The sequence below is a fragment of the Coturnix japonica genome, chromosome 10 (assembly GCF_001577835.2).
Source record: "Coturnix japonica isolate 7356 chromosome 10, Coturnix japonica 2.1, whole genome shotgun sequence".
NCBI lineage: Eukaryota > Metazoa > Chordata > Aves > Galliformes > Phasianidae > Coturnix > Coturnix japonica.
In genome coordinates, this window is record NC_029525.1 from 10,330,826 (window position 1) to 10,357,860 (window position 27,035).

The 27,035-nt window shown below is 37.9% G+C and overlaps 1 protein-coding gene across 6 annotated transcripts in view; it reads left to right on the forward strand.

The window, feature by feature from the left end:
- ADAMTSL3 (ADAMTS like 3) overlaps positions 1-27,035 on the forward strand; it is a 172,682-nt gene that overhangs the window by 102,168 nt on the left and 43,479 nt on the right. For all 6 annotated transcript variants that reach the window (XR_001557485.2, XM_015873010.2, XM_015873009.2 and 3 more), the window contains 8 exons: positions 6,868-6,942; positions 12,672-12,829; positions 13,792-13,903; positions 16,409-16,547; positions 18,171-18,221; positions 21,311-21,515; positions 22,403-22,550; positions 23,897-23,981. Coding sequence is in view for 5 of the 6 variants with exons in the window: in XM_015873010.2 (XP_015728496.1) it covers positions 6,868-6,942; positions 12,672-12,829; positions 13,792-13,903; positions 16,409-16,547; positions 18,171-18,221; positions 21,311-21,515; positions 22,403-22,550; positions 23,897-23,981 (973 nt within the window). In the remaining variant the exon portion in view is untranslated. The remainder of the gene's footprint in view (positions 1-6,867; positions 6,943-12,671; positions 12,830-13,791; positions 13,904-16,408; positions 16,548-18,170; positions 18,222-21,310; positions 21,516-22,402; positions 22,551-23,896; positions 23,982-27,035) is intronic.

Below are 27,035 nucleotides of genomic sequence, written 5' to 3' on the forward strand. Positions count from 1 at the left end.
TAAGAGGGAGCCTGATAGGCTGTGAGCAGGATGATAATTTTACTGTGCAATGAGGCAAATTAAAAAACTGGAAGAAAAGTGAGAACCAAAGATTTTACTATGAAAATAAAGAGGCATTAGGGAAAATAAAAGCGCCAAGATATATTGGTCCTTATTTGGAAAAAAAGAAATTGAGGCATTGGCAGCAAATGATTTCTCAAACACAGCTTGTCTTACTATCTTTTTATACAAAATGAATGCTTTTCCTTGATCAGAAGCCTAAACAACTTAGAAAACTTACTGATCTGTGAATATGAAATGAACTGTCATTTCAAAAGTTCTTCATTTTTTTTCCACTAACACTTAATTGCCTTTGAAAGACAAAGTAAGTTAGACTTCTGCCAGCAACCCAGATTCTAACATTCTGGTAAAATGATTAAAGGTTTGACTAATGATATTCAAACAGAAAGTGTAATAGGTTGTAAAATGTACCGTCCCATTGGGAAATGAGTTATCATGGGCCTGATGTTTCTAGTACAATATGCATGGAACTCCCATTAACTTCACTGCACTTTGTGCACATGGAAAAATGGTAGGATTGGGCCCTAATGTCTGCTTTCTGCACCATTATTGGCAAGAAATGGTAGGAAAGTGTTCTGGTTCTGATACCAAGGAAAAAGTAAAGATGCTGGTTCTGAAATTAACATTGTGAAATTGAAGGAATGAAGTGGAAGGCTCAGACTTCTAATCTGGTCTCTTCTGAATCTCAAAAACCATGCAATACTTATGAGTTTTAGCTTTCCTAACTTATTGCTAAAAGCTTCATGGAAAAGAGCTAAGCATAGGTAGATTTGTAACTATTTTTTATTCTTTTTGCCATGCATTTTATTTCCTATGGTACTTTGGAATTTACTGTCACATTCTTATATGTCATAACCCCCAAGCATGCTTATCCAAAGGTTAATTTCAGTTCCCTCATCTAAACAGAGGCCTTCTGCAAGGCTGTCAGTCCTGCACCCATCCACTGTGAGTTATCTGGCTCAGTTTAGTGGCAACGTGCTATCTCTCATCTTTCCTCCTTCTGTGAGATCTATGTACACGGAGCCTTATTGTCAAGGTTGTCTGATACTTGATACGTTTATATGCTTAATGATTTCTTGCCAAAACTTAACAGTTGGGTCAGAAACTCTGTATGCCAGGTGCTGAATGTTTTGGAGAAATTTCAGCCAAAATAACTCAGCGTATTCCAAGGACACGGCAGAGAAAAACATGTTGTTTCCCATTGTCTAAACATTCCTGAAAACTTTTTTTTTTTTTTTTTTAACTATGTCTCAGTATCCCCCATTATTGGACCTGATTGCAGATTGGGGATTTGAAATTTGGCAGGCAGTGTTCCTCTGGATGTGGATAAGTTTTTAGTAATATCTGTGAACATCGGCGCATATCTTACTATAACCTTTCACAAAAATAAACAAATAAATGAAAAAGCCACCACTTTCCCCCCAGGCTCTGTAGAGGTTTCTTGGGATTTTAATGCTAACATTTCTGAAAAGCTTCTCCTTTTTGAGCATGCTCTAGCTTGCTGCATGTCCTAACCACAAACAGACTGTACATGTACAGTCTCCTTAGAATAACTAAACATGTTGCTCTGAAGACACCAAGCAGAGACTCTGTGCTTTCTCTTGCCTTCTGCATTGCTGCTCTGTGAGGTGGGTACAGGACTGAAGCATCAGTGATGCCTCTGGATTCACATTCGGACATTATAATAATCAATCTGCAGAGAGCTTCTGGCTTTGCCAAGCTTCAGACTTAGGATAGGGAGTGATGGGAGCACATAAGGAGAGGGAAAGTACAGATGAGACCAGCTGAACAGAAGAAATTAGCATTATTTTCATATAGTGAAAGGAAGATATGAGAAGGTAGGAGGAAAATTCAGCACTGGCTGTACGGATGCACTGGGTCAAGGAAAAAGAGTAAGAACGGAAGACTGAGATTAGATAAGGAATCTGGGATAGGAGACAAATTGAGAAACAGTCTGAGAGGAAGGGGAGAAATGAACTGTATGTAGAGCCAGAAGAGGGAAAGAGGGAATTGGGACTGCTTTGGCAGGAAAATTGTATATAAGCAGGGATAGAATGCCAATATGTTAGTATTTCAGTTTGGATAAGGAATATGCTTTTTGAAACAAATTTCCTGATGGTCCTAACATACTGTTCATCAATTCACATCATGGAGTGGTCTTGGAGAGCACAGAACTGGATTTTTTTGGTTGAAGCTAACCTAGAATGTGTGCTCCAGAAGAGCACCTAATGTTCTCCTTCAGCTAATGATATGTAATCTGCAGGATCAAATTAGAGTTTGTTTAAAGTAAAGCACCTGAAATATGTGCGTAGAGCGGATGCTGGCTCTTCAGCACCAGCTGTTTCAGTCTGCAGGTTTATTGCTCTTGTCTTACACTGCTGGTTATGCAAGCAGAGATGGACTTGCAATTGGCAAACAAGCAAGAGAAATGGAATTCTTTTGTCAAAGAAGTTATTGTGTGTTTGCTTGTTTTTTAAAGAAGGTAATCCCAAGAACAGAGCATAAATGTATCTTGACCATTTCTTACTTGTGGCAAGTAAATACAATGCTTCCTGTTAGTGCCTATGCCATGTGCTGAAGTACTGAAGAGTGATGGTCTGCACAGGTGATTTCAGAGCGAAGTTTAAAGGGTGCACCCAGCAAATGTGAAGTGTGTGTACTGCATGGTTTTAAATGAAGCAGTTGTTCATTGTATGGTAATTGTTTCTTGTCTTTTTTCTGCACTAAAATAAAACAGCCACCTCTGACAGTCTACAGGGTTTTCTGCACTTCCTTATTTCTTGAAAGAATACCTGCTATGTTTTTTCATGAGAATTTAGTTTGGTTTATTTGGGGCTATTGTTGATACTGTGAGGCCTCCTTCTTTACTTTCATCACCTGCTGCCTTACACAGACAAATTCCTGTGTAAGGACATGGGCTATTTCATTACTTAGTTCTTGCTGTCTCCCTGCAAAGTCTGAAAATACTGACTTCTATGTAGATCTGCAGTAGAGTGAAGTTAGAAATGAACTTCTTTCTCACTACATGTTTTTTGGGCAGCTACAAAGAAGAGTTTTCCATACTACCTCACATAGTTGGAGTCTCAAGGGATTGTATCTGGTAATTAACATAATTGTTCTGTAGGGTTGGTGGTTCCTGTCATTTTCAACCAAAACTGTTAAATCGTTCTCAGAGTAATGAGCATGAGGCTGGACGGGGTAGGACTTGAGGACAGAGAGGCATTGCACTTTTTTTTTTTACCATAGGACTTTTAGAGTCAGCATAAATAACTGCTGTTGTCTTTGGGAGCACAAACCTAACTAGTTCAGGTGCTTTTTAAAGAGTAGGTAGTTGGCTTTGCAGATTTTTTTGTCTTTGAGTGGGTTAGCACACACCCCAGCACCAGTGTCTTTTGAAATTAAGCATAACGTCAGAGCAGATGAGGGGAGCCACTGCAATAAGACTCCAAACAGTTTAAGATTTTTAGTTCCCTTGTGCTGACAGTTGTTCTTGGACCATTGTGTTTTGTGTTTTGAGAGCACAGAGGCCTTCAATCAGACCTGGAGGACCAACAGATAAGTGCTGAGCAAATACACGGAAAGAAAAAGTTTTTATAGGCCTGAAATAAATCCTCTGCCCTGCTCTAAGAGGAGAGAGGGAAAAGTCCCAACTGGCCCATATGTGAAACAGTAAATGGGTCCGCCATGACCCACATGGAAAAGTAAATAAAACCTGCTGAATTGGATTGAGCTCAGGAATGTGGCTCCTTTATTTTGATCCTGGGGATTAGCTCCCAGTCTTACCATAGCAGGGAGTCTGATCTTGCTCTCATAGAAATCCAAAATCTAAATCCACATTAACACCATAGAAACAGGATCAAACCTTGCTGTCTAAAGTAAAAGCAATCCAGGAGTTTAATCAGCAAGTTCTGTGTGTAGTGTTGTGCACATACATTTGTTGGGAGGGTTACAGGTTCAGAGCAGAATACGTGTTCCACCAAGGAGCAGGAAAAAGATGACCCTATCCTACCTCAGGAGTCTGCACAGTGGAAGCAGTGTTAGAACAGAGAGACAGTGTCTCACTCATCTGTTTCTTAGTTTTTAAGGTGAGCTTTATTACTCTGAAGTCAGATTTTATAGTCCGGTGTTTCTGTACGTACCAGATGATTTGAGACAAGGTCAGCACTTTTGAAGATACATAAGAAACGAAATGATAATTTGGAATTGTGAGTACAGATTTTAGTGCAGTAATTTCCTCTTACGTCTTCATAAGAGTTTGCTGGTTTTAACGATGTAGAGCCTAGTATTTAATGGGAAATATACAGGTCTAGAAGCATTTTAAAATAAGTTTGCACACCACCTTGTGTCCCTTCAAGAATATGAATTTCATTATGTCAGCTGAAGTGCAGAGACCTTTGGAATACATTATTTTGGAGCCAGACCTGGGCAGTCATAACTACCATTTGGTGAGAAGCTGAAACTGTCCTCTGGAGAAACCAAAAGAGTTGCTTGGGTCAATTAATTCCTATTGTCTTCCAATTCCTTATCTCAGTTCAGAATTTCAAACATCTAACCTTTTCCCCCCAATAATTTACTTTATCTCATAAGACTGTCCTAGGTCGTAACCATCTCTGTAAGATACAAGCATCTCCTATTGCCAGACTTCTTGACAGTTCTGTGAACCTGAGGAGGTTGAGATTGTTGTGGTGGTGAACTTAGTCATCTCCTCTAATGCAAATAAAATACTTACTGGTAATATTGTCTCCGCCGCAGAGAAACACCAAATTTAGCACCCCCGTGAGACTTTTGGACCATATCAGAGAGTGCTTCGGTGAGGTTGGAATGTCTGTAGTACTGCTAAAAGAATGTGAAGCATCCTGAAAAGGGATCAACAAGGCCTGCCGAGGCGAGCAGAGCTTGCTGTAAGGAGGTGGAGGAAGCGCAGCAGAACGACCCTGGTTGTTCTCAAGAGGAGCAGTCCTACACATCTCTGCACATCTGCAAATCTGGGCTTCATCCATTACGTGCAGAATGCCCCTGGTTCCACTTCAAAACAGCAGTTGCATGTATTCAGAACTGGTTGGGATCAGACTCTTATGTGAGATTTTGTGCTGTAGCTGCTGGTTGGTTGTCAAGACAGGATACAATCCCTTACCAAGCAGGGACAGATGGGCCCCTCAAACCTGCTTTCTTTCAAATGCTGTAGAGCACATATGAATTCAGTAGTTATTTCCTTGCTTTAAAGATATACACATCCACTACTTTCTGGCTATCTTTAGCAATTTGCCTGATGAAAAACCAAGATGCAAGAAGATATTAAGTGGTTCAGTAGTTAATGTTTTTTCCAGGGCTCCTTAACTGTATTATTGTTCTTACTGTAGTATTTTGCACTCTGGTGGAATACCCAAGTATGAAATTAATAAAGGTCATATTTTATTACATCCAAAATAAATTGTTATATTTAAGTGACCTTCCTAGAAATTGGTGATATAAAAATTGTAACATAAGAAGGTGTTTATTTTAGAGAAAAATAATTGCAGTATTTGCTTGAACTATCCCGAACATTTGGCAGAACTTCATACTTATGCTAAGGAGATGTAAACCAGAAGCTGATAATTTAGCATCTACTATAAAAGGGTCTGGTTTTAAATGGAATGCAGCATTCTTCAACTACTTTTTAGTTCAAGCTAAACTCAAATATTCTTCTCTATGTTGTATGACTAATTCTGGAGCGATGTATCACAGACTTTCAGCTCACTGTACTTTTGATTTTGCCCCTGGTTATATATTCATGCCATTATTGAACAGTGCACCATCTGTGGGGTGTGCTTGGAAAAGGCTTGTGTTTGCAGGTCCCTCCTCAGAGCAGGACTGTAGCTTGGCCATAATGGAGATGGCATGTAGCCTATTAGTACTCTGTTGTTTGGGCTCTTCTCTCATGCTTTTGTGGATATCCCTGTTGTGCACTGTGTATAACCTTTTCTAGAAGCACTGCTCTTGTTGGCATGAAAGATTCTAGTTGATTAATTTGACTGCTCACTCAGTTTGCTTGGACAAATGATAGATTTCCTATGTTTGAAATGGAAAGTAATAACTTTCAGCCTTTGTAAAATGCACTGAAGTAAGTGTGTTGTACATTTATATGTGAAGAGGCTATTGAGGCAGCCAAGAGCTGTTTTGTATTGACATGTTCTACTCAGGTCTGGTTTGGTTTACAGTTAATTTTCAATTGGGGTTCTTACTGGAAGGAATGATCTTATATGGTATGTTAAATGTAGATACTGTGTTATAATATGTAAGTTATAACTAAAATATATTTGCTCTTAACTGGTCTGTAATTGGTTAAGGGCAGGTGTTAAGTAGATGATTTATTTCCTGTAAGTCCTGCCACTTATTAAAGTTGTGACCTGCAGCAGGAAATGAGGTGTGGGCAAAATGAGACTGAACAGCTGCAGGGTTTTCTAAGGGGGAAGCACCACTTAGCGGATTCCTTTTGTCAATTTGGTGATTAGGAAATAAAACTAAGACAGCAGAGTGTAAATATGCTCTTAATACACTACTGACATTTCAGTTGTTTTTGTTAATAGCAAATAATTTTCCAATAGCAAGAAAGATTTACAAGTCCATGTATAGGTCTATAAGTGTTGTATAGCATAGCAAACAGACTCAGTAGATTCTACTTAATAAAATATGGTTGTTTTTAATAGAAAAATTGTGAAACCTGTTAAATGTTTTCATAGTCACATTTGACAGTTTTCAGTCTAGTTGTGTGATGTGCAAATTCCCTGATGCAAGATAACTTCTAAAATAGTTCTTTAACTTTCCTAGGGGAAGAAACCGTGATTGCCGTTCCACATGGGAGCCGCAGTGTGAGAATTACACTCAAAGGACCAGCACACCTTGGTATGAGCTGTTTTTCTGTTATTATTCATACACAAAAGTTACAAACTGAGCCTTGTCTCTGAACTCATCCATTTTAAGAATATGGGTAAAATCATAACCTTGATTCCTCTTCCCATCTTTAATATCCAGCTTTGACAATGTCTTACAGAACAACAAAAGACTGCTTACTAAGTAGAAACAGAATAAAAGAAATAGTACTAGTGGTTTCTTCATTAATCTAAACCAAATAGTTTTCGTATAAGGATTCTATAATCAGGTACAATCATAAAATACATGCAAACAGTTCCAACATAATTCTTCTAAATGCTCATGTTTGGGATTGATAGCACTTAAATATGCTGGTCCCAGATTTCTGTTGAAGATTTTGAGATAAAGAAGGGACTTGTAATGGACTGAGGTATCCAGATCAACTCTTCAAATCCATAAAAGGACCAAAGTTGATAACCTCCATGTCTTGTAGAATGGAAACTGTGTGATTTAGTTCCCTCTGGATGTTAGCACAGTCCTGTGATGTTGCTTTTAGAAAGTGTGAGTGACTGTGGACAATTATGGGCTTGATACTTCAAGCTATTGGCTAAGTAAGCTTTAATTCAGCCAAGCACATAAGCGTAGGCTTAACAATAAGGATGCAAATAGTCTAACTGAGATTACAACTTTGACCTAAGAGCTAATAAAGCTGTTGATGAGCAGTGTTCTAGAAAAAGTAATTTAAGTAAAATGAGCTAAGGTAAACAAAAGACAAATAATCTAAACAAGCACTGTTTCCTTGTAAAAATTTTGATCATGATGTATTACCAGTGAGAAACAGCTTGTTATATTTTCTGATGGTAGTCTGATGGTAGTAACTATGGTCATTTCTTCACCCATTGACCTGCTTAAGATATAGAGTTGTAACCACTTCAGTGATAAATAGTAATGATATACCAAGAAGTGAAATAAACCATTCATATTTCAAACAAATATTTTTTTTTTTATTAGCAACAGTGGAAGGCTCTGTCCAAGTCATAGAAATAAAAATGACTTTTATTGCTATGTGATATGTAAACAGAAGAAAGAAATGTATTTCACTCGAAAACTACTACTCTTCTTCGTTTGCTTTGAAGAAATGCTATCATTTCAAAGAAAAAAACCAATACTTATATTTTCAAATAGCTCCAGAATGACTTTTAGATGCCATGCTGATATTAACAATAGGAAAAGCATAGCTTAACCTTAAAATATATAATACTTGCATAACGAATACTGGAAGAAGTGTATGAGGGTGTTATCTTGACCACTTCTAGTCAAGACTCCTGCTTTGCTATTTCCTAATTAATTCTGCAGAAGAAAGCTGTTGTTTCAACTTCACCAGGAAAAAGTATTGGATTCAGTGGCTCCTGGGGGATTTCTGGAAAGCTCTTGAGGAATGCAGCAGCAACTCGTTAACTAAGTACAGAGTGCTCCTGGCTTCCTACCCAGGGTGGTTCCATAAAGAAGCTGTGGCTTGGCATTACTTTTGTAGCTAGTTCTCTAGCTGGAAGAGAATTGTGAAATGTTCCTTTAACCACTTCCCCCAGCACATCTGTTTGCAAACCATTGAGGGTTTAGACATTTGTTACCTTAAGTGGCAAAAGCAGAAAACAAGAGGGAGCTGTTGGAGTAGGGGATGGAAATTGCATTGCTTCCTAGTCAGATCTTCAAGAACCTGTATTCTAGAGGAGACGATTGTGTTATTTGCTTGCCCTCGTTACTGCCTTGCATGTACGTTTGACAGAGTTATTTTTCACTTAGAATATCTTTGGTTTGCAACTTTATTGGCTTGGTGAGGGTGCGCTGCTACACCTAAATGCAGAACTTAAAAAAAACCAATCTCTTCTAATTGCAGGCTCCATTTGTCAGTCATGTTCTTCCTGGCTTGTAAGGAGGTGAATTTAACAGGTGGAGCAGGGACTACTTACTGCAGAATGTTGTACTGCCTCCAGTATGTTTGCTCTTCAAGTAAATGCAGCAATAGCAAACATTTGAAGAGCACTATAGAGTATCTGGCACTTTTCCCTTTGTCCTGTGATATTTTGTGCTTCATCCTGGGCTTTATGGTCTGCCCTTGTTCCAAAGAAACACAGCTGCTGGATTAATCAAAAATGGAAAGCTGGTTTGAGACGTACTGCGTAACAGAACTGAAACAAATAAATGCTCTGAATGTTGTTTTACAGTCAGCAGCTTATGCTGAAAGACTCATTTATTTGTAGCTGGTATTTTGTTTGTTCTTATGGACACTGTAAGTGTCATCAGATAGCAAAGGTGTTACTTTACTTCTCTCTGTTTGGGGTTTATTGAATGGCTCGGTTGAAAATAACCAAGTAATCTGTATAAAATTGGTTGTGAATGAAATGTTTCACTGTACTGTTTTGTTCTTGATTTGGACTACATTATGGCTTTTTCACCAGTTATTTTAAGAGCATTATAATCAAAAGAAAGACTGAAAGTTCTCTGAAAGTAATCCTCCATCAGAAGAAACAGGAAAACCAGAAGCTAATATTTTTACAAGTGGCCAATGCTAGATAACTGAGTTCATGAACTTAGGCAGGTTAAATTTCACTTAAAAAAATACTGGAGCTTTTTTCTTCTTTTTGTCAATTTCTTCTCCACTTCCAGAGATTTGCATTACTTGACAATATTTAGCCATAAATCTGTGCACTACTTTGTCTTCAAATTGTTGCTAGGAGGATGACAGTGTTGCCTGTGTTTTCCAAAGAATGCATTGGTTTATTTGGGTCCTCTGTCATATGTTTGGAGCAAGTAACTTGAATAAGAAATAAAACTTTTGAGTAGGAACATTATTTGCTCCTTCTTGTGCTGGAAGCAAGAGCTGTTTCCCTGGAATTCTTCACGCTACACATAGTGCAGTGTGTTCTCACACTGCTCAGCCCTTCTCCTACCTGCCATTATGGATGCTTTTGCAGTGGGTCTTGCAGCCACAGCTGAGCAAGGAATTTCCTTGGGAAAACAACCTTTTATTTTTTTATTCTGACAAAGGAAGTGACATGAAGTAAGACAGCTATGTGTCTTTGGCACCAGTGATCATCTTGTCAGACACAGGTGACTACTCAAGAGAATTCCCTGTCCTTGTGAATCTGTGCATCTGGCGTCATTGTTCCTAGTGGAGATGGGTTGGACAAGGGTGCGCTTTGATTCCTGAGATTTATTTTTTCTCTGACAAAATAACATTTGATTCATCTCCAGATTCCTACCCTATGACCCAGGTAGAGTCATTTTGTAGAAATACATCCTTCTTTAAACTTCCAGCCATGCATGTGATCTTTGCTGTATCTGTGAGAGTAGTGGGACCTAATACCAAAAAAATGGGAGATAATATTTGTAATGGATTTTATCATATAAGACATCTGCTAATTCAAGAAGTACATAGGACATTTTAAATCACTTCAAAGCAAGACTTAATGTATTTATGTAGGTGTCCACCAAGCCTCCAAAAGGGTAAATTCCATTATCTCACATCAGCTCTAAATGCTGCTCAAAGTGTTTGCCCGTTTCTAAGGAAATTACTGAACTATTTATACCGTTTACAGAAATGCACTTGGGAATATTCCTGTCTAGGCAAAGTGTTGGGCCTGTTTTCCCAGGTTCCTTTGCTTCTGGTGAAAATAATGAACTTGGTCAGTTTTGCTTCCTTCTGGTGTTTCACATAATTCTTCTGTGTGTTTTTTGTTTATTTATTTTGTTTTACAGATCTTTCCTTATGTCTTCAGGAATGCCTTCTGTTCCCAATATTTTGTATGATTGTGTCATACATTCTGGTAGTCCTTGATTTTTAGATTTTCTACTCAACATCTGATACTGTAGATGCAGTTCCTGGGTCTGATTCACTTTATTATTGCTATTATTATGAAATCAATTTGTAATTAGCTTAGAAAGATATATATTTTTAATCTAAGTGGCTTATTAGAGATCACCCTCTGCTTGCCAGGTTGTTCTTTTATGTGACTGGCTCTTTTATTCTTCCATTGCTATGAGACCACATGCCTGAGTTTTATTGACCAAATGAAAGGAGTTCTTCCTAATTTTAAGGATGTTTCATTTTCATAAATGGATCTGAAGAGAAAAAGGGACAAGGTGAAGTCTTACGGTGTCATATAGATATTTTTTTTTGCCAGAAGTGATGACTTTGTACACATTTTTTGAAAGAATCATGTCCTGCCTTGCAAAATAGCAATTGTAATTCTTTTAAAAAATGGACGGTTATAGGGAAAATTCTCCTATGTAGTCTGAATAAGAAAAAGAGAGATGTTTTTAATTCAAAATCAGTTCAGAAGAGTCAGTCAAAAGTAAGACTAGTTTATCTTAGTCTGTCTCTGGAGATCTGTCTACACACATTACATAATGTAAACAGCAGTGGGTCATTGTTACTATGTTCACACAGTTCATACAGTATAAGCTTACAGCATTTCAAAAAAATCATAAAGATACTTCAGAGCAATATTTCTGCTTTTATTTGACTTGTCTGGACATCATTTATTGCTATGAGGTTACTCAATTCTGATACAGCTTCATCCATGACAGGCTTATACTAGTATAGTCAGGTCTTGTTTGTATAACATATGGAAAGTGTGGAACTAAGTGGTTAACCGGAAAATTTATCAATGCAGAGGACATAAAGCTGAGCTATGGTTAGCAGCTTTGATGAAGGTGGAGTCTTGAAGTAAGATTCTCACATTGGTATTCACCTCGCCTGGCTAAAACACAGCAGGGGATCATCAGTGGCCTTGCTGCTACCTGACCCACATGTCACATGAGCTATAAACAGAACAGTCTTTGTATTCCTAAATTCAAATGATCATAAGTTGTTAACACAGCAGTTTCACTGAAAACTCATTTGAAAAGCAGTTTTCATACTGACAGTAATATGCCGTCCATGCCTTTCTCTAAACTTCCCTGACAGACTGTAGCCCAACCAGTGTATTTCAAGTGACTTGCTGTGCATGCTGTATTATGCAGATCCCAGAATTCTAGCTTCCTTAAGTATATCCTCTTTTAGCTTTGTCTGCCTATAGTTCAGTCAGTTTGTTGGAAATGACTCAGTCCTAAAAAGCTTCGTCTGTCTTCTGGAGGCTGTGGTCTGTTAGTTTAATCTGTTTCCAAGGAATGCAGAACAGCACAAAAAGGGTTTTCATCACCACCTGTTTTGAGAAAGGGACATCTCTCAGGCAGCACTGCAGCTACCGACCTCCTGGCCTTGCTTTTTGCTATGGGAAATATTTGGAGTTAAGTTAATGACCTCTGCAGTGGGTAGAGTTATAAAGCTTTTGAGTTGAGTGTTTGGTGAGCTTGATGTCATTCAGACTTCTCTGCAGACTGATTGCTGAAATTGCTAGGCTCTAGTTGTTTCAAATATAAATTAGTTTTCTAAATGTATTGATTCTATTAATTTTGAGTTTCAACTTGTCCTGCTGAATGTACTGCTTAATAGCTGGATAGAGTGCTTTTCTAGGAAAAAAATGTCTCTGAAGAGCTTTTAGTTTGGAAGAATAGTGTGATCATGTACTGATATGTCATGCAATCATGCATCAACCTATAATCTGAAGTGGCTAATATTCTCACAGATACTCACTGTATTCTTTAATGCACATATTCTGCTAACACTTGCAGAGTAGAGTTGCAAATGTTACTTTCTGACTTCCCTGAAAAGAGAAAGTAGCCTGTCTAAACTTTCAAATTGTGTATTTCGTCTCTAGTTATAGAGTCAAAGACACTACAAGGAGACAAGGGAGAACACAGTTTTGATGAACCTGGAACATTTGTCATAGAAAATACAACTGTTGAATTTCAGAAGACTACAGATAGGGAAATCATAAAGATCCAAGGACCTCTTGGTGCAGATTTCATTATCAAGGTGGGATATGTGTGTGTACAAGGCTACAGAGATACTGCAAGTATATGCAACAGACTAGGGAGCTGTTGATTGGCTTGTAGCAATGTTTTAGTAAATAAGGAATCCTAATTAAAACCCAGAGGTAATTTATACTAATCACATCCAGGCAAGTTAAAATGTTATGTGGTTGATGTCGCTGCTGTAGTAAAAAGTACTACATGATATTTAATGGTAAAAAATGTCCTATACTTTTGTTTTAAGTATTCCTGAAATATTACTGTGCATTGTACTGATATTAATCCAGTTGAAGACTGCCACCTGCTGAATCTGAATGTTGCTTCCCGCAGCACCCTAAAATGACTCACATACAACTGATAGTCCAGCTTCTGACTGTTTCTAATCCTTTTAATTTCTGTTACACACAGACCACATATCAATGTATGTGCATTTATTGCTGTGTAGAAACTTACCATTGCTTGACTGCCAAAGGAAGGTATTCGCACAGTTTTCCATTGGATATGGAAGATGTTTAAGTGCTGTCACCACTCTTGGCTTTATCTTTGTTGTTGTAGAAACAGACTTTCAATAATGTTTATTATTTTGTATCTCCGATATCACATGTGCAGTTAGACCTGCATAAACGTGAAGCACTATGCCTAGGCCAGTTCTAGTTCTCCCTCTACAGCAAATTCTCAATGTTTTGCTGATGAGATAAAACAGAAGAATACAACTGGGATGTTCATCAATAAAGTAATGATAATCAAATAAAAGTATTATTACCTTAAACAACTGGAAAAACAAAATGATGTACAAAGTCAAGTATTTACTTGTCTACTGGAAATTTAGATTTATTGGATTTTCTTGAAGTTTTATACCTGTTGCCATAATACTGTTTGCACTATTTTTACCTATGAATTCTATTTTGAAATGCCATAAATAATGAAGTACATTATACACACATGTTGTAATGGACCTTTCTCTAGACCAGGTACTCTGGATTAAAGGAGAGTGTGGTTCAGTTCTTCTTCTATCAACCTATCAGTCATCAATGGAGACAAACAGAGTTCTTTCCCTGCACAGTGACGTGTGGAGGAGGTAAGTAATGGCAATTTTTGAGGTGTGTTTACTAGTGACGATGGAGAGTTGCTGATTTACAACCTTGATCTACATGTTTCTTGATTAAATGTTTGTGTTTCTTTGAACATTGGTGGTGGTTCTTCAAAAAAAGAAAATGATGACAGAGTAGCAAGGAAGTTGTTTTTCCCTCAGTTAATGTAACTGTGTTTATCTTGTATTCAAGAAGTCTTGTTCTCGTAGTTGGATTGATCATTGGGATAAAATCTCAAGAGATAAAGATATAATATTTAGAGTGGAAAATAACAATTTCTAAATGATATTTTAGGAAAGTAAACAAAGAAGAACAATGAAAAAATAATCAAAAGATTAAGAGAAGGGAGGTATTTCTTACCACAGTGGTGGACACAAGGAGCAGTTTTAGAACACTTTTTTTGGAAGCTAGTTACATAGAAAACAGAATAAATAGAATTGAAGGAACAATTACCTGTGGCTCTGGTAATGTGGTCTTGAGGGACCAGCACTGCCGCCATGACACCTCCCATCATCCTGCTCTGGTCTGGGCTGAACAAATCCAGGAGCCTCAGCCACTCCTCACACACCATTCCCTCTAGGCCCTTCCCTATCTTTGTTGCACTCCTTTGGATGCTAAGAGCTTAGTGTCCTTTAATGTTGTAGTGCCTAAACGTGCACACAGAGCTCAAGGTAAGGCTGCAAAGTGCAGAGCAGACTAGGACAGACCCCACACAGTGGTGTGCCTGAGGTACCCCAGGGTATGGTTGGACTTTTTGGCTGCCAGGACACACTGCAAACTCAGATTCAGCTTGTCATGGTGATTCTCATGGATTGTATTTATTAATTCTTCCCAAACTTATCTGATAAGTAAAGAAGTGTGCAGCATCACAGTTGATTTTGCTGATTGCGTGTAAGCAACTTTATAGACACTGTATAGACTCAAAGGTCATGTTTACCTTCAAAGTTACTAACTCAAATACAGCCTTATTCAGACTAATGCTATGGTTTGAGACTTACAGATACACATCTATCTCTTTGAAATGAGTCAGTATTTTCAGTGCCTGTCTTTGTAGCAGCATTTTCATAATATGAATCTGGTATCTGTATCAACGGAGATTGACACTGTTGATAGTAGTCCTGAGAGAGGAGAGGCTGGTGAGTGAAGAAGCACAAAACTTACCCACAGAAGTAGGAATCTTAGGGGTGGCATGTCGCTGAGGCATGCAGGGGAGTTTTACTGCAGCTTCCGGACTTAAACCTGTTGACTGGATTCAGCATGTCACCATTCCTCATTGAATTAAAATATATTTAATTCTGTAATCTTCATGTGTGGGGAGGGGGGAGTGTTGCAGGGGCATATCAGAAAGCACAGGCAAGCTTGGATGAACAAGAACATTTAAAAATTTATCGTGTTTGCAAGTGGCATCTCTTCTGGGTTCTTACAGTACTTGTGAGAACAGGAACATGCTTTGAAGACTGGAACTGCTTAGCTCTTCTTTATGGTTATCACCCTCATGCACGATGACACTTTGAATCAGCCAAGAGACGCAGAAATGAAGCCATTGATATATGATACTATAGCAGTTTCAATAGACACTGGCTCTTCAGCTGTTAGTTTATAGACTCCATTTGGATTTTCATTCTTGTGGTTTCAAACTTTTTTTCTTTGCACATACCAGAACATCCTCCTCCTCTCCTCATGTTAAGTCCAAGTCAGTTCTTCTGAATGAGCCTTTTTTTCTTAGCCAGAAAAGAAACGCGGTGGTTTATAAAACTCAGATCCCTTCTGTTAACCAGTCTTTCCACATAATTTTTTTTTCATTATTTTTTTTTTTTTTTTCACCAAGTAGTTACTTCAAGTTTCCTTTTCTTGGCTCTTCAACTAGGAATGTTCTTGAAACTATTTCTTGGTTTTCTTCAGTTTAACTTAACATAGTTTTTGGATCTCATCTTCAATTCCTCTGGTTTTCTGGCTTTCTGTTTTAAGGTTGCTTTTTTTTTTTAATTTTTAAAATTTTTTTTATTTTTTTTTTTTTTTTTTTCAGCATGCATAACCATGTAATAAAGCTCTCACTAGCATACACTTTTAACTCTTCCTTGGGGGAGGGCTGTTATAAATTGTGGAATGTGTAGTAGAACCATATGACTTTGTAGGGTTGCCTTGTGACAGGTGAGCTGTTCCATTATGTCACATGTGACACATTTATGTATGCTTTTACTTGTATCCTTAGAGCATTATTAGAGCAATGTGTCAGAGTCTCATGTAGAATTAGGATAAGTTAACATAACTGTTGCACTGAATTACCTTTGATGAAAATCTAGCCTTGTATGCTCCTGTGCAGTGTTTCCATTTTTAAAAGCAAATCAAGGAAAAATAATACTCAAATTAACTCTGTGGAACCACATTGTTTGGAGGGATTTGGAGGGGAGAGTGGTTAAGGGAGAAAGAAAAATCTGCTTTAATTTATAATTTATCTCCGTTATTACAATTTACCTTTGCTTCTGCATTAGGTTATCAGCTTAATTCTGCTGAATGTGTGGATATTCGTCTGAAGCGTGTTGTTCCTGATCATTATTGCCATTACTACCCAGAAAATAAGAAACCAAAGCCCAAGCTGAAAGAATGCAACATGGATCCCTGTCCTTCTAGGTTTGTATGAGAAATAAATTAAAGTATGTGGTGTAGTCATATACTAAGGAACAAGTAGTCATATTTAATTAATTTGGGTTCTTTTAATCATTAAGGCTACTCAGTCTTGGTTGATTACTGCATGCACTGAAGGCTGGCATCAGGCACTGTTGTCACTTGGTTTGTAGTATCTCTCAAGTGTTGTGCATAGCATGATTTTGCTTTATACCAGTATTACAGATGTCAATTAGCCTTTTCTTCAAGGGCTAATTCTGTCTTCTTTAATTTGCTGAGTGTAATGGCACTGGTATGAGGTTTTTATGGTGTTTTATGGGAAACCATCGCATACCAGTTTTTTGGATTATATCAATCCTGCCATTCAGAATTTCTCATTACAAACAGGCAGTGGCTCTAGTTCTCACTCAAGTTTTGGATGTAGTTTATCTTGGTTTATTTATTTATCTAACAAAAAGTCTCATTCTTTTGTACTGCAGTGTTGATGATAATAGAAGTTAGGGGCTTCATTCTTTCATGTGTGTATGTGCATGTATTTCTTGTTGTTGTTACTAGTATTACTTTTACATTCAGAATAGAAAAAAAAATATTACTCGTGGTACAAATACAACGGGATATTATTGCCAAATTATAAAAGCTGTGGTATACATAAATTGTATTGAATTGCACTACAGTATTTGAAGCTAACTTTTGGATTGTCTGATGAGGTTTCCTGGCTGTGCTAAAAGAATCTTAAAATAACATCTCAGTATCAAGTCCCAGAACCTCACTGTAATATGCCAGCTGGACAAACTAGAGTTATATGGAAGAAGAAAAGGAAACACACTCAATGGATTTCATTTCCTATTGCTAAACTGTCCATTTCCTTTCATTCCTGTTGAACATAATCGTCGATAGTGACCTCTAACAGTTATAGATGTACAGTCTTTCAAGACTTTTTCCTGGATAGCTGATCGCTCTATGGAGTGGTAAGACTTCAGTAAAGCTTAATGGCAATGGGTGCCAAATATTGCAAAGTTGGACTTGGAAAATAAGAGCAAGAAAGGGTGTAATTCTTCTTCTTTTCACATTTATTGCATGCAGACAGAAAAAGAGGACTACTACTAGATATAATGCCATATTTCTCAGTATTAAATGTAGGGCTTCATGCTGACACTTCAAGCAAACTGCCATAGAAGGATCCTAAGCACCATTCAGACCTATCTAAAATTAATCCTGAGGTGCATTTATTTCACTGCCACGCATGCTCCTCAGAGGTCTTCATTACAGATATAAGATTGTATTTCTTGTTAGTAAAGTAGCACAGGTTGGATCATTGAAAATATAGTTCTCTGCTGAAGGTATTCTTTCTTTCGTTCTTTTTTTTTTTTTTCTTCTATTTTTTTTTTCTCTTTTCGTGGAATTAAGTGGAGAAACTGTGGTGAATAGATCTCTCTCTCCCTCCAGAAAATTTAAGATTGTATGAGTCATTGTTGGCTACAGAGGTAAGTAACATGCAGTGAATATAAGATTCCCTTGTTTCACATTGGGAATTAATTACTTGAAATATGATTGTGTATTAGTATGTATGTAGTTGGTGTTGAGCCCTGGACGTAAGAAATAATGCTTCAATATTTATTTTGTTGACAGTGATGGATTTAAAGAAATCATGCCATATGATCACTTCCAGCCACTTCCTCGGTACGTACGATCACGGCAGCGTATCTCAATTTTGACTGTAAATTCACTACTTTGAGAGAATTAGATCCTTGCACATTGTCTTATGGTGCCTTTTGCTGTAAGTAGCAAATTTATAACAAAATCCTGTATTTCAGTTTCGAACCTTGCTTTGGGTAATTAGCTTTGCAGTAAGAGGTTAATGTGCTCTTATTGAAAATAGCAACTTGAAAGACTTAAGCAAAGAGCTGTTGCCCTAATCCTTCTCTTGCTGTACCACTAAGAAGAGTATCTCATTTAAAATTCATGTATGGATTATTTTATTGAAAGATTTTTGGTTTGAAGGTGGATGCAGTGAAGATATTCAAAAATGCAACTAGTCTCCCTGTGTTACAAGACTCCTTGGTTCCCCTTCAGTTGAAAGACCTTATTTACTATTTAGACCTACACTCTATTTAATGACAACAAGGTTGACACGACACTTTAAAGATACTGTGTTGTATGAATGTCTACTGACTGAAATTAAGACACGAGAGCACAGATTAATGCCTTTTATTCGTTTTCTTTTTCCTCTTTCATCTGCCATCAATCACAGAATTGTAAGGCTCCTCTGAAATGTTTAAATGCTTTATAAAGACATTAGGACTAGAAAGCATCGAGCCAGACTTACTGTTATTGTAAAGAATTATAGTCAATGGAGTTAGATGTGTATTTACCCCAACTGAAGCTCTGCTTTAGAATACAGTGAAATGAATAATGTATATTTTTCTAAATGACTAAAGATATGAAGTAATAAGGATGAAATCATAGACTTGCATGGCTCAGTGGAGCTACTGATTACAGCTGGTATAAATGGGCAAAGTTTATTTCCATAACAATTTGTGCTTGCTGTGGATCAGCTCTCCTGTGATGTATTCTGGCTTTCATACACCGGCTGAGGTCTTTTCATTTACATCTTTATTCTGTGAAGTTCTGTAATCGTTCTGCATCTCTCTCCTTCCATTTCTTCTGCCAATTCTTCTGTCAGTTCCTTTTTGTTCTGATCTCCTCTGAAAATCAGCACAATTTATTTTCATGAGTATTTCATCTTCTGAACCACTCAGCTGGAGACAAGCTGGAAGAGAAATTTAATCCCCTTTCTGTGCTTTACTGTGCTCAGCATGTTTGCATGACACTCTGGTGAGATGGATTATGTCTGTGACAAAGCTATGGGCAGGTTCTGTTTCAAATATCAAGAACTACAGACAAAGGCCCACCTTGTTTCAGCACCTCTGTGTGTACCATCAGAAGATGTCATGGTCTTTCTGTGCAATGCTCAGGAGTAAGAACTGGAAGATGGAAGCCAGTGGCCAAGCTGGGCTCAGAAATTATGCCATCAGGATGGAAAAGAAGACATAGGACATACTAATTCACTGTGTTCCTTCCATTGGAAAGACACATGAGGGAACATATCAGAGGTGTAAAGGCACCTCTTCTTACTGAAATTTCTGAAATACTTGCAAGTATCAGTGGGGTGAATCTGGTCCAATGTGGATGTAAGTCTTGCTTCAGTGTAGTGAGGTGTTCCTTTTCTGTGTTGTTGCCTGTAAAGTAATTGCCTTGTGTTAGTCCGTGTCAGTTCTGCAGGGCTTTTTCTGTTTTTTTATTTCTGCTTTCCTTTGTCTTACCTGTTCACATGCAAACACAAAACTATTATTGCAAAGCAGGCAGAAAACCAGTGTTGTAGATATGCTTGAGTAAAGCTGTACAGACTACCTCACCTCGACCAACAATCATACATCACACCTCCTACATAACTCAAGGGCCATCTGCAGTCCTGTGGCATTTACCACTACTTGCCCATTCACTCAAGGAAGTTGTGGGAAAGTTGTGGTGCACGCCACAAGATCTTGAAAGAGTTCTCCTGTGGCTAGAGTTGTAAATGCCCCACTGAAATATTTTTACAGATGGAGAATTCTTTGAAATAAATAGAAAAATTTCCCAGGATGAAAATTTTCTTTTAAAGCTCTTGGAATGCCTCCATTTATTTCAGACTTGTTGGACTGTTGAGAATCCCTTGACAGCTGTGGGTTCTGGAAAATATCTCATTGACTGCCTGTCCAAGACCCCCTTTCCCCAGTAGCTATGGACCTCACTCCCCATCTTGAAAATGCTTTTGAGAGTGTGGGATCTGGAGTGTGTTTGAAACTGATGAGATAAAGAAAAACAACTATAAAACTTTATGCTATAAACACTTGTAAGGCTAGTATTACATATAGCACAGTGAGCCTTATATATATGAATCCATGAGCTGCTAATTCATTGAACAGTTAATTGCTCTTTAGTTCCTAGCTTTTTCTTTTTTTTTTTCCCTTTCCTTTTTTTCCTTTTTTTTTTAAAAGAAAATGTTTTAACACTGGAGATTCATTTAAAGAAAAGCATAGTTGTTGCTTTTCAAATGTATTTTACATATCTGTGCATACGGCCTTATTCTGAATGCTTTTGAGTGTATACTTTGGTTAATGTTATGTTATGTTTTATGCCCATTCTTCTGATTTTTACCTGATTTTTCCCAAAACAAGTATTGGAGTTTCCCCCAAAAACTTTTCCATGAACAGATTTTTAAGAGTAATCTGCACCAGCGTGGGCAGTAGTGAGCAGCTGTGGGTAACAACAGCCTCAGTCTGTTCTGTCTTTGTATAATCTCAAGTACGTATGCTTCATGTTCTCTGACAAATGTAAGAAAAATAAACTGTGAAACATATTGTATTTTGGTGATGTAGAACATCTCCAAGAAAACAATTCCAGTAATCAAACTCAGCGTATTATAGAACTTTAACATAAATATGAGTGATTTTCAGTTATGTTTGTGAAGCTTACTCAAATTTGTTGTCCTATTTGTCTTTTCATTTTGCACATGAATTTAAGCCTGGAATAGCGCAATACAACTCTGTAATTCAATGTATTTACATTAAATGTGTGATAAGAATTAAGAAACAAAATATAAGTGGGTTTTAATTACATTGAGATTAGATTTTTTTTATTTTTTATTTTTTAATTTTTTTTTTCTCTCTAAATAGAGGTCAGTGGAATAAAAAATAGCCTTGTTTTTAATCCACTAGTTTTTTTTCCAGGTGGGAACATAACCCTTGGACGGCATGTTCAGTTTCCTGTGGAGGTGGTATTCAGAGGAGAAGTTTTGTGTGTGTAGAGGAGACCATACATGGAGAGATTCTACAAGTGGAAGAATGGAAATGCATGTATGCCCCTAAGCCCAAAGTCATTCAAACCTGTAATCTATTTGATTGTCCTAAATGGGTGGCAATGGAATGGTCTCAGGTAAGTTGAAAGTGTTCTAGACCATTATTCTTCTATTTAAAAGGAAAAGAAAATGAGAAAGAAAAAGCATCTAATCTTGTGTTATCGTGTATTTGTGAGTACAGACGTACAGGAAGAAAAAAAAAAAAAACACAGGCAAAATTCATAGCATTTCATGGGATAAATTTGTTCTAATTAGCCTGGCCCAATAGTAATTAAAAAAAAAGTTAATATGTCTGTGTAGATAAAAATACATGTTGAATTATTTATTCCTCTTGAATTCCTGCTTTACAAAGAGGAGAAATTAGAGTAAGAGGTCAGACCTGTTTGCAATGAGGTTGGTTGTTTCTCAGTTCTTGATGTGGTCTTTCACTCCATGTAATGGCTAAAGGCATGGCTGTCTAATGGCTGATGTGTCTGCAAGGGTGATTTTTCCAGCATTCTTAACTTTCATTATAGTAACAGGAACATAGAGCCAACTCATCTTGGCTGTAGTTATCTGATAGATAGCTCAGCACTTCAATAGTTTCTTAGTTCATCCAGATGACATCACTGTCTTGTAGTGGAGATACAGTTCTCACAGCACGTCTGACCCAGCTTAAACTGGAAATGACCACTCTGGAAGTGCATATTCTCAGTACACAAACCCCTCTGTTTTAGACTGTTACCAATCAGATAAGCTTTACAGAACCCCAATAAGCCACTTTCTTTCCAAAAATTAACATTTCTTCATGCATCAGCCTTCTCTTTTTTCACCCAGAAATGCAAGTTCATAGTCACATCTCTGATATCAGGTTAATTCTGGAAAGACTTAAGTAAACATGTCATCGGTATTTCAAACTTAATTTTTATTACTATTTATAAATAAAATAAAAGAGAGAGTGAGATGGTTGCTTTATCTCCTACAGTGCACAGTGACTTGTGGCCGAGGCTTACGTTACCGTGTAGTGCTGTGCATTGACCACCGTGGGCAGCATGTTGGTGGCTGTAATCCACAACTTAAACTGCACATAAAAGAAGAGTGCATCGTGCCAATACCGTGTTACAAGCCAAGAGGTAAATGGAACTTCATCTGGGTCTGTTATTATTTTACATTTTTGTAAGGAGAATTAAAAGCCCCTAGTAACCCCTCAGAAATGCCAGAAGCTGGAATTTACTGGGACTTATTTTAGTCTTGGCAGAAACATATATTTTAATTATTGGTGCTAGGAGAAGTGCCTTGCTGATATTTGCTGATAATGTGGCCAGGCAGTCATAAGGTGAGCATGCTAACTACATCTATACAACTCAGTCAGACAGGGAAAACCAGAATTAATGAGTTCAAGGTGGTAAGGAATAGTTGTTCAGTAACACTTGAAATGGGAATGATGCTTGCATGTATCAGCTGGGATGTTGTTCTTTTGCATCTCGTTAAAATTAGGAGTCTTCTGTGCAGACTTCTTCAGTTCACTGAGTTATAAATATTTTTTGTATAATTACAGTGTTTGTAACAATTATGTGAATCGACAGATATTCTCTAAAAGAGCTGATATAATGTAGAAATGTTGTGAAGGTGAAAGGAAAAATGAAGAAGGGGAAATTGGGAGGAAGTAATATATTCTGTCCTTTATTCATTTCTGTCCCTCTGTGCCCAGAAAAGTTTGGTTGGTGCTACTCGTGTTTTTTTCAGCTTTTATTTCAAAGACCATGTTTCAGACACTCACTGTAAAGATTTACTCAGAAAGAGTGCAAATTATCTGCAGACAGCTTAATGTTTCTCTTTGGGATGTTCTCAGACTCTAGACTATTCTTCAAGCATGAAGAATTCAAGGTTAAACCATGAGGTGGAAACCAGCACTGAAAATTAAAGAGCTTTCTGGGATGTTAGTTTGGAGGCAGATATCCTCAAGTGTCTGATGGTGCCCCAAGAAAAAGCATCACAGAAGTATAGCATATGTAGACAGACTAAAAAAGGAAAAGCTAGAATTTATTGTTTTGTTTTGGGTTTTTTTTCCCCCTAATTGTTGCATTGAATTCTGTATTTGGTAAAGCTAGCTAATTTGACTAGCAGAAATAATTTATCTCATGGAAATCTTTTAATGAGGACAGTTTGTCTGGAGAACAACGTATTTTTTTTTTTGCTTTGCTTGGGCTTATAAAATTTCTGATTGGTTCAGCTTTAAACTTACATTAAATACATTAAAATGAGATTACTGGTAACCTCTCAATAAAAAGTGGTGTCAGGATGGAAATTTCCTAATGCATGATGTTTTATTATCCGCAATATCTTTATTCTGAAAGTTGAATAAATAGATCATTAGGCAATGTAAAGTATGAAGTGCTAAGGTGTATGATGCAAACATCTACTTATCACCTTGCCTTTGGGGGAATTGCCTAGTGTTGTTTATTTTTTCCTCTACCAGAAAAAAGTCCTGTGGAAGCAAAATCCCCATGGTTTAAACAAGCACATGAGATGGAGGAGACCAGAGCAGTCTCAGAAGAGCCAACGTAAGTACATTGTCTTACAGAGTGAAGAAATATTTCCAGCGTGTTTTGCAGATGATCTGAAATGACTGTTGGCTCTGCAGTTTGCTTTGACATTTGGCCCTCCTTGGAGATGAGTTGTGTTATAAGCTGTTCCTAATTTTATTCTCAACAGCATTGCTTCTGGAGCTCCTGTTTTGGATGACAGAGAGCTTAGCTACTCTATTAACAGTGTCCCTATATCACTCAAGCCACACAAAGTGATATTAATTTAAACAAATTAAGACTAAATGAATGCACAAAGAAGCATTCCATTTGATGTCTAATAATTATTTTCATATTTTTCCCATTGTGCTGTTACCTGAAGAATGTTAATGGCTTTGTCAGAAATTAAGAAGTATTTTGTAGGGCTGCCAGAATTTTCTTGGTGCAGAGAGACCAGTGCATAAAGAAAGTGAGAAAAAGCTGCTGGTCTCTGAGTTTAGCTAAATCTGCGGGGATGAGCTTTGACATCTTGCGTATGTGTGTGTGTGAAAGACCACCTGGAATCTTTTTGGATGTGTTGAGTCTCCTTCAAAGCCGATTGCAATAAGCCTGACAACACTTATGGCCTGGGTATGGAAGCCTAACCTAAATCCAGCTAGGTTTGTTCTTGTCCCATGTATGTTAGGGCACGTTCACAATTCCTTATGTCCTTTGTGTACAGGTCTGCTTATATTTGTATTCATGTATTCAATATTTAACATATAACTTTCCATATTTTGTGAGCTTTTGAAAAGCACTCTGTTGTACTTAGCCAAATTCAGCACTCATTTGTAGCAGTTGCAGTTGAAAATAATTTAGGTGAGCTTATTGAAATGACTTTGGATTTACATCGCTCTCTCTGAAAGTTGAGTATGCCCCATAACCTCCCTGTTTTTCTTCCTCCATCTAACGGTTCCTGATTTCTGGCACCCATGCATCAACAGATGTGATAGTGAGTAATAAGACCTTTATACCTGCAGTGACACACAGGAGAAACCTCTTGCCAAACAGGTGTATGCATATTTGCGGTGACTGTACTTGAAGCCTTTCACTGCTTTAGCCTCTCAAGTCCGGGGTCAGCCAACTGTGAAGGGTTATTTCGCTCCCCAAACTGGTGGCCCTAAAGTCAAGCAGGTTAGTGCAAAGATGTAAAATCACGTGTGACTGTGAGATGGAGTGATAAAATCAAATGTGCTGGTTGAATGTCAGCATTGCCAGATTGACTGTGTAATGTCAGATTAGAAGTAGAGCAGGCTGCCTCTCAAAGGGATTCAGCATGAGGCTATAAAGAAAATAATCTCTAACGTTACACAATCACCTGTGGCAGCCATGTCCTTGTATAGTCTGTCTGCTTTTAGAGTCCTTCAGCAGCAGTTTGGCAGAATAAGCAAGGAGAACTGGCAGTGGCACAGCATGCTAGGTCAGAGTGTCTTTAGAATATAGTAGAACTGAGCTGGGAATGTTTTAATGGGTTCCCTCTTGCCTGCTCCATGCAAAGTTTTTCATGCCTACCTAGACGTGACTGATCTATTCCACTGTGGCCATGCAGTGTGAGCGCAGACCTGTGATCTTAGTGTGCATCCTTTCACAGCTCCACAGCTTTGCTTCTTCCTGGATTTTTTTTCCTCTTCACTTACCCTGGAGTCCTAGATGTTCACCATGTGTTCTTTTTTGATCCTAATCTTATCCCAGGTGACTCTCCTTCACATTTTCTATAGGCATTGTTTCCCACATCTGAGGGGTTTCTCCAGCTGCTTCTTGCTGGTCATATAATCATTACTAATCACAGAATTATTAAGGTAGGTAAAGACCACTGAGGTCATAAACCAAGCATCCTTTTTGTAAAGGAAAAATAACAAAAACATAACCAAGTGCCTTACCAAATCCTATCTCCCAAACCAACCACATGACTTGGTTTGCATAACCTAAGAGAAGTGTGCAAGTGTGTTCTGTGTAATCTGTGCTTATGAAACAAAGTCCATGTGTGGATGTGTTCTATAAGAAAAAGAAAAGAATTCCAAGTAATAACAAACTTATACTAAAGTCTGTGTGCATTTAAAGAAACATATAAGAGTTTTGTATATCTGGCTGCAAAAGAAAAATCCATCCGACTAGAATGCACATTTTTTATATCAAGGAAAGATATTTTCATATATAATAGTGTATTTTCTTTACAGAAACAATTGCATTTGAACACGTATACCTAAAGGAGTAACTCTGTATAGAACAAACATTACTATAATAAAACAACATTGAAACACTATGTATAGAACAAACATTTAATAATAAAACAACATTGAAACACTAACGATGCTTAAAACCATTAAACAGCTCTTGGGTCATGGATGGGTGTCGAAGGGGAGGTTCCTCACATGGATACAAGAAGTGCAGTGAGGAGCACAGTAAAGTCTGGAGTTTGCTTGTAAGTGCTACCAACTCCAACATCTTCAGAGAGGCTTCAACTTCAAATGCATCGCTAAAGCCATCTTCAACTTTCTTCTCTGGGCCAAGGGGATTTGCCGGGGTGTCAAGTCCATATTCGTATATTGGATCGCACATAGAGCTGTCGTAGAAATCCCAGTATGAATCAGGGTCATTGGCACTTCAACCCTGCAAGTCAGTTAAAATAATTTGCTAGGAAGGTCGCCATCTCCTGGCTGATTGGCATCTGAAAAATTGTCTTCCCTGAGCATGGGAGCATTGGGTCAGCACCATAAGACAGTAAGAGGCGGACAATGCCGATGTGATCATTTAGTACTGCATCGTGGATTGGTCCAATTCCACTCTCTGCGATGCAGTTCACATGAGCCCCGTTCTGAAGGAGAAATCGTGCAATGTTCAGCCAGCCACTGGAACAGGCCTCGTGCAGGGCACAGTAACCCGAGTCGTCGTGGTGGTGAATGTCACAGACATTGTTTTTCACGCAATACCGAACGACTGTCTCACAGCCCAGGTACGCTGCCCGCTGCAGCAGGGTCTCACCTGCGTTCTTGTTAACACGGATGGAGCGAGCCTCGTATGGCATTCGCCGGCGGGGCCTGGGCCTGGGCGCCT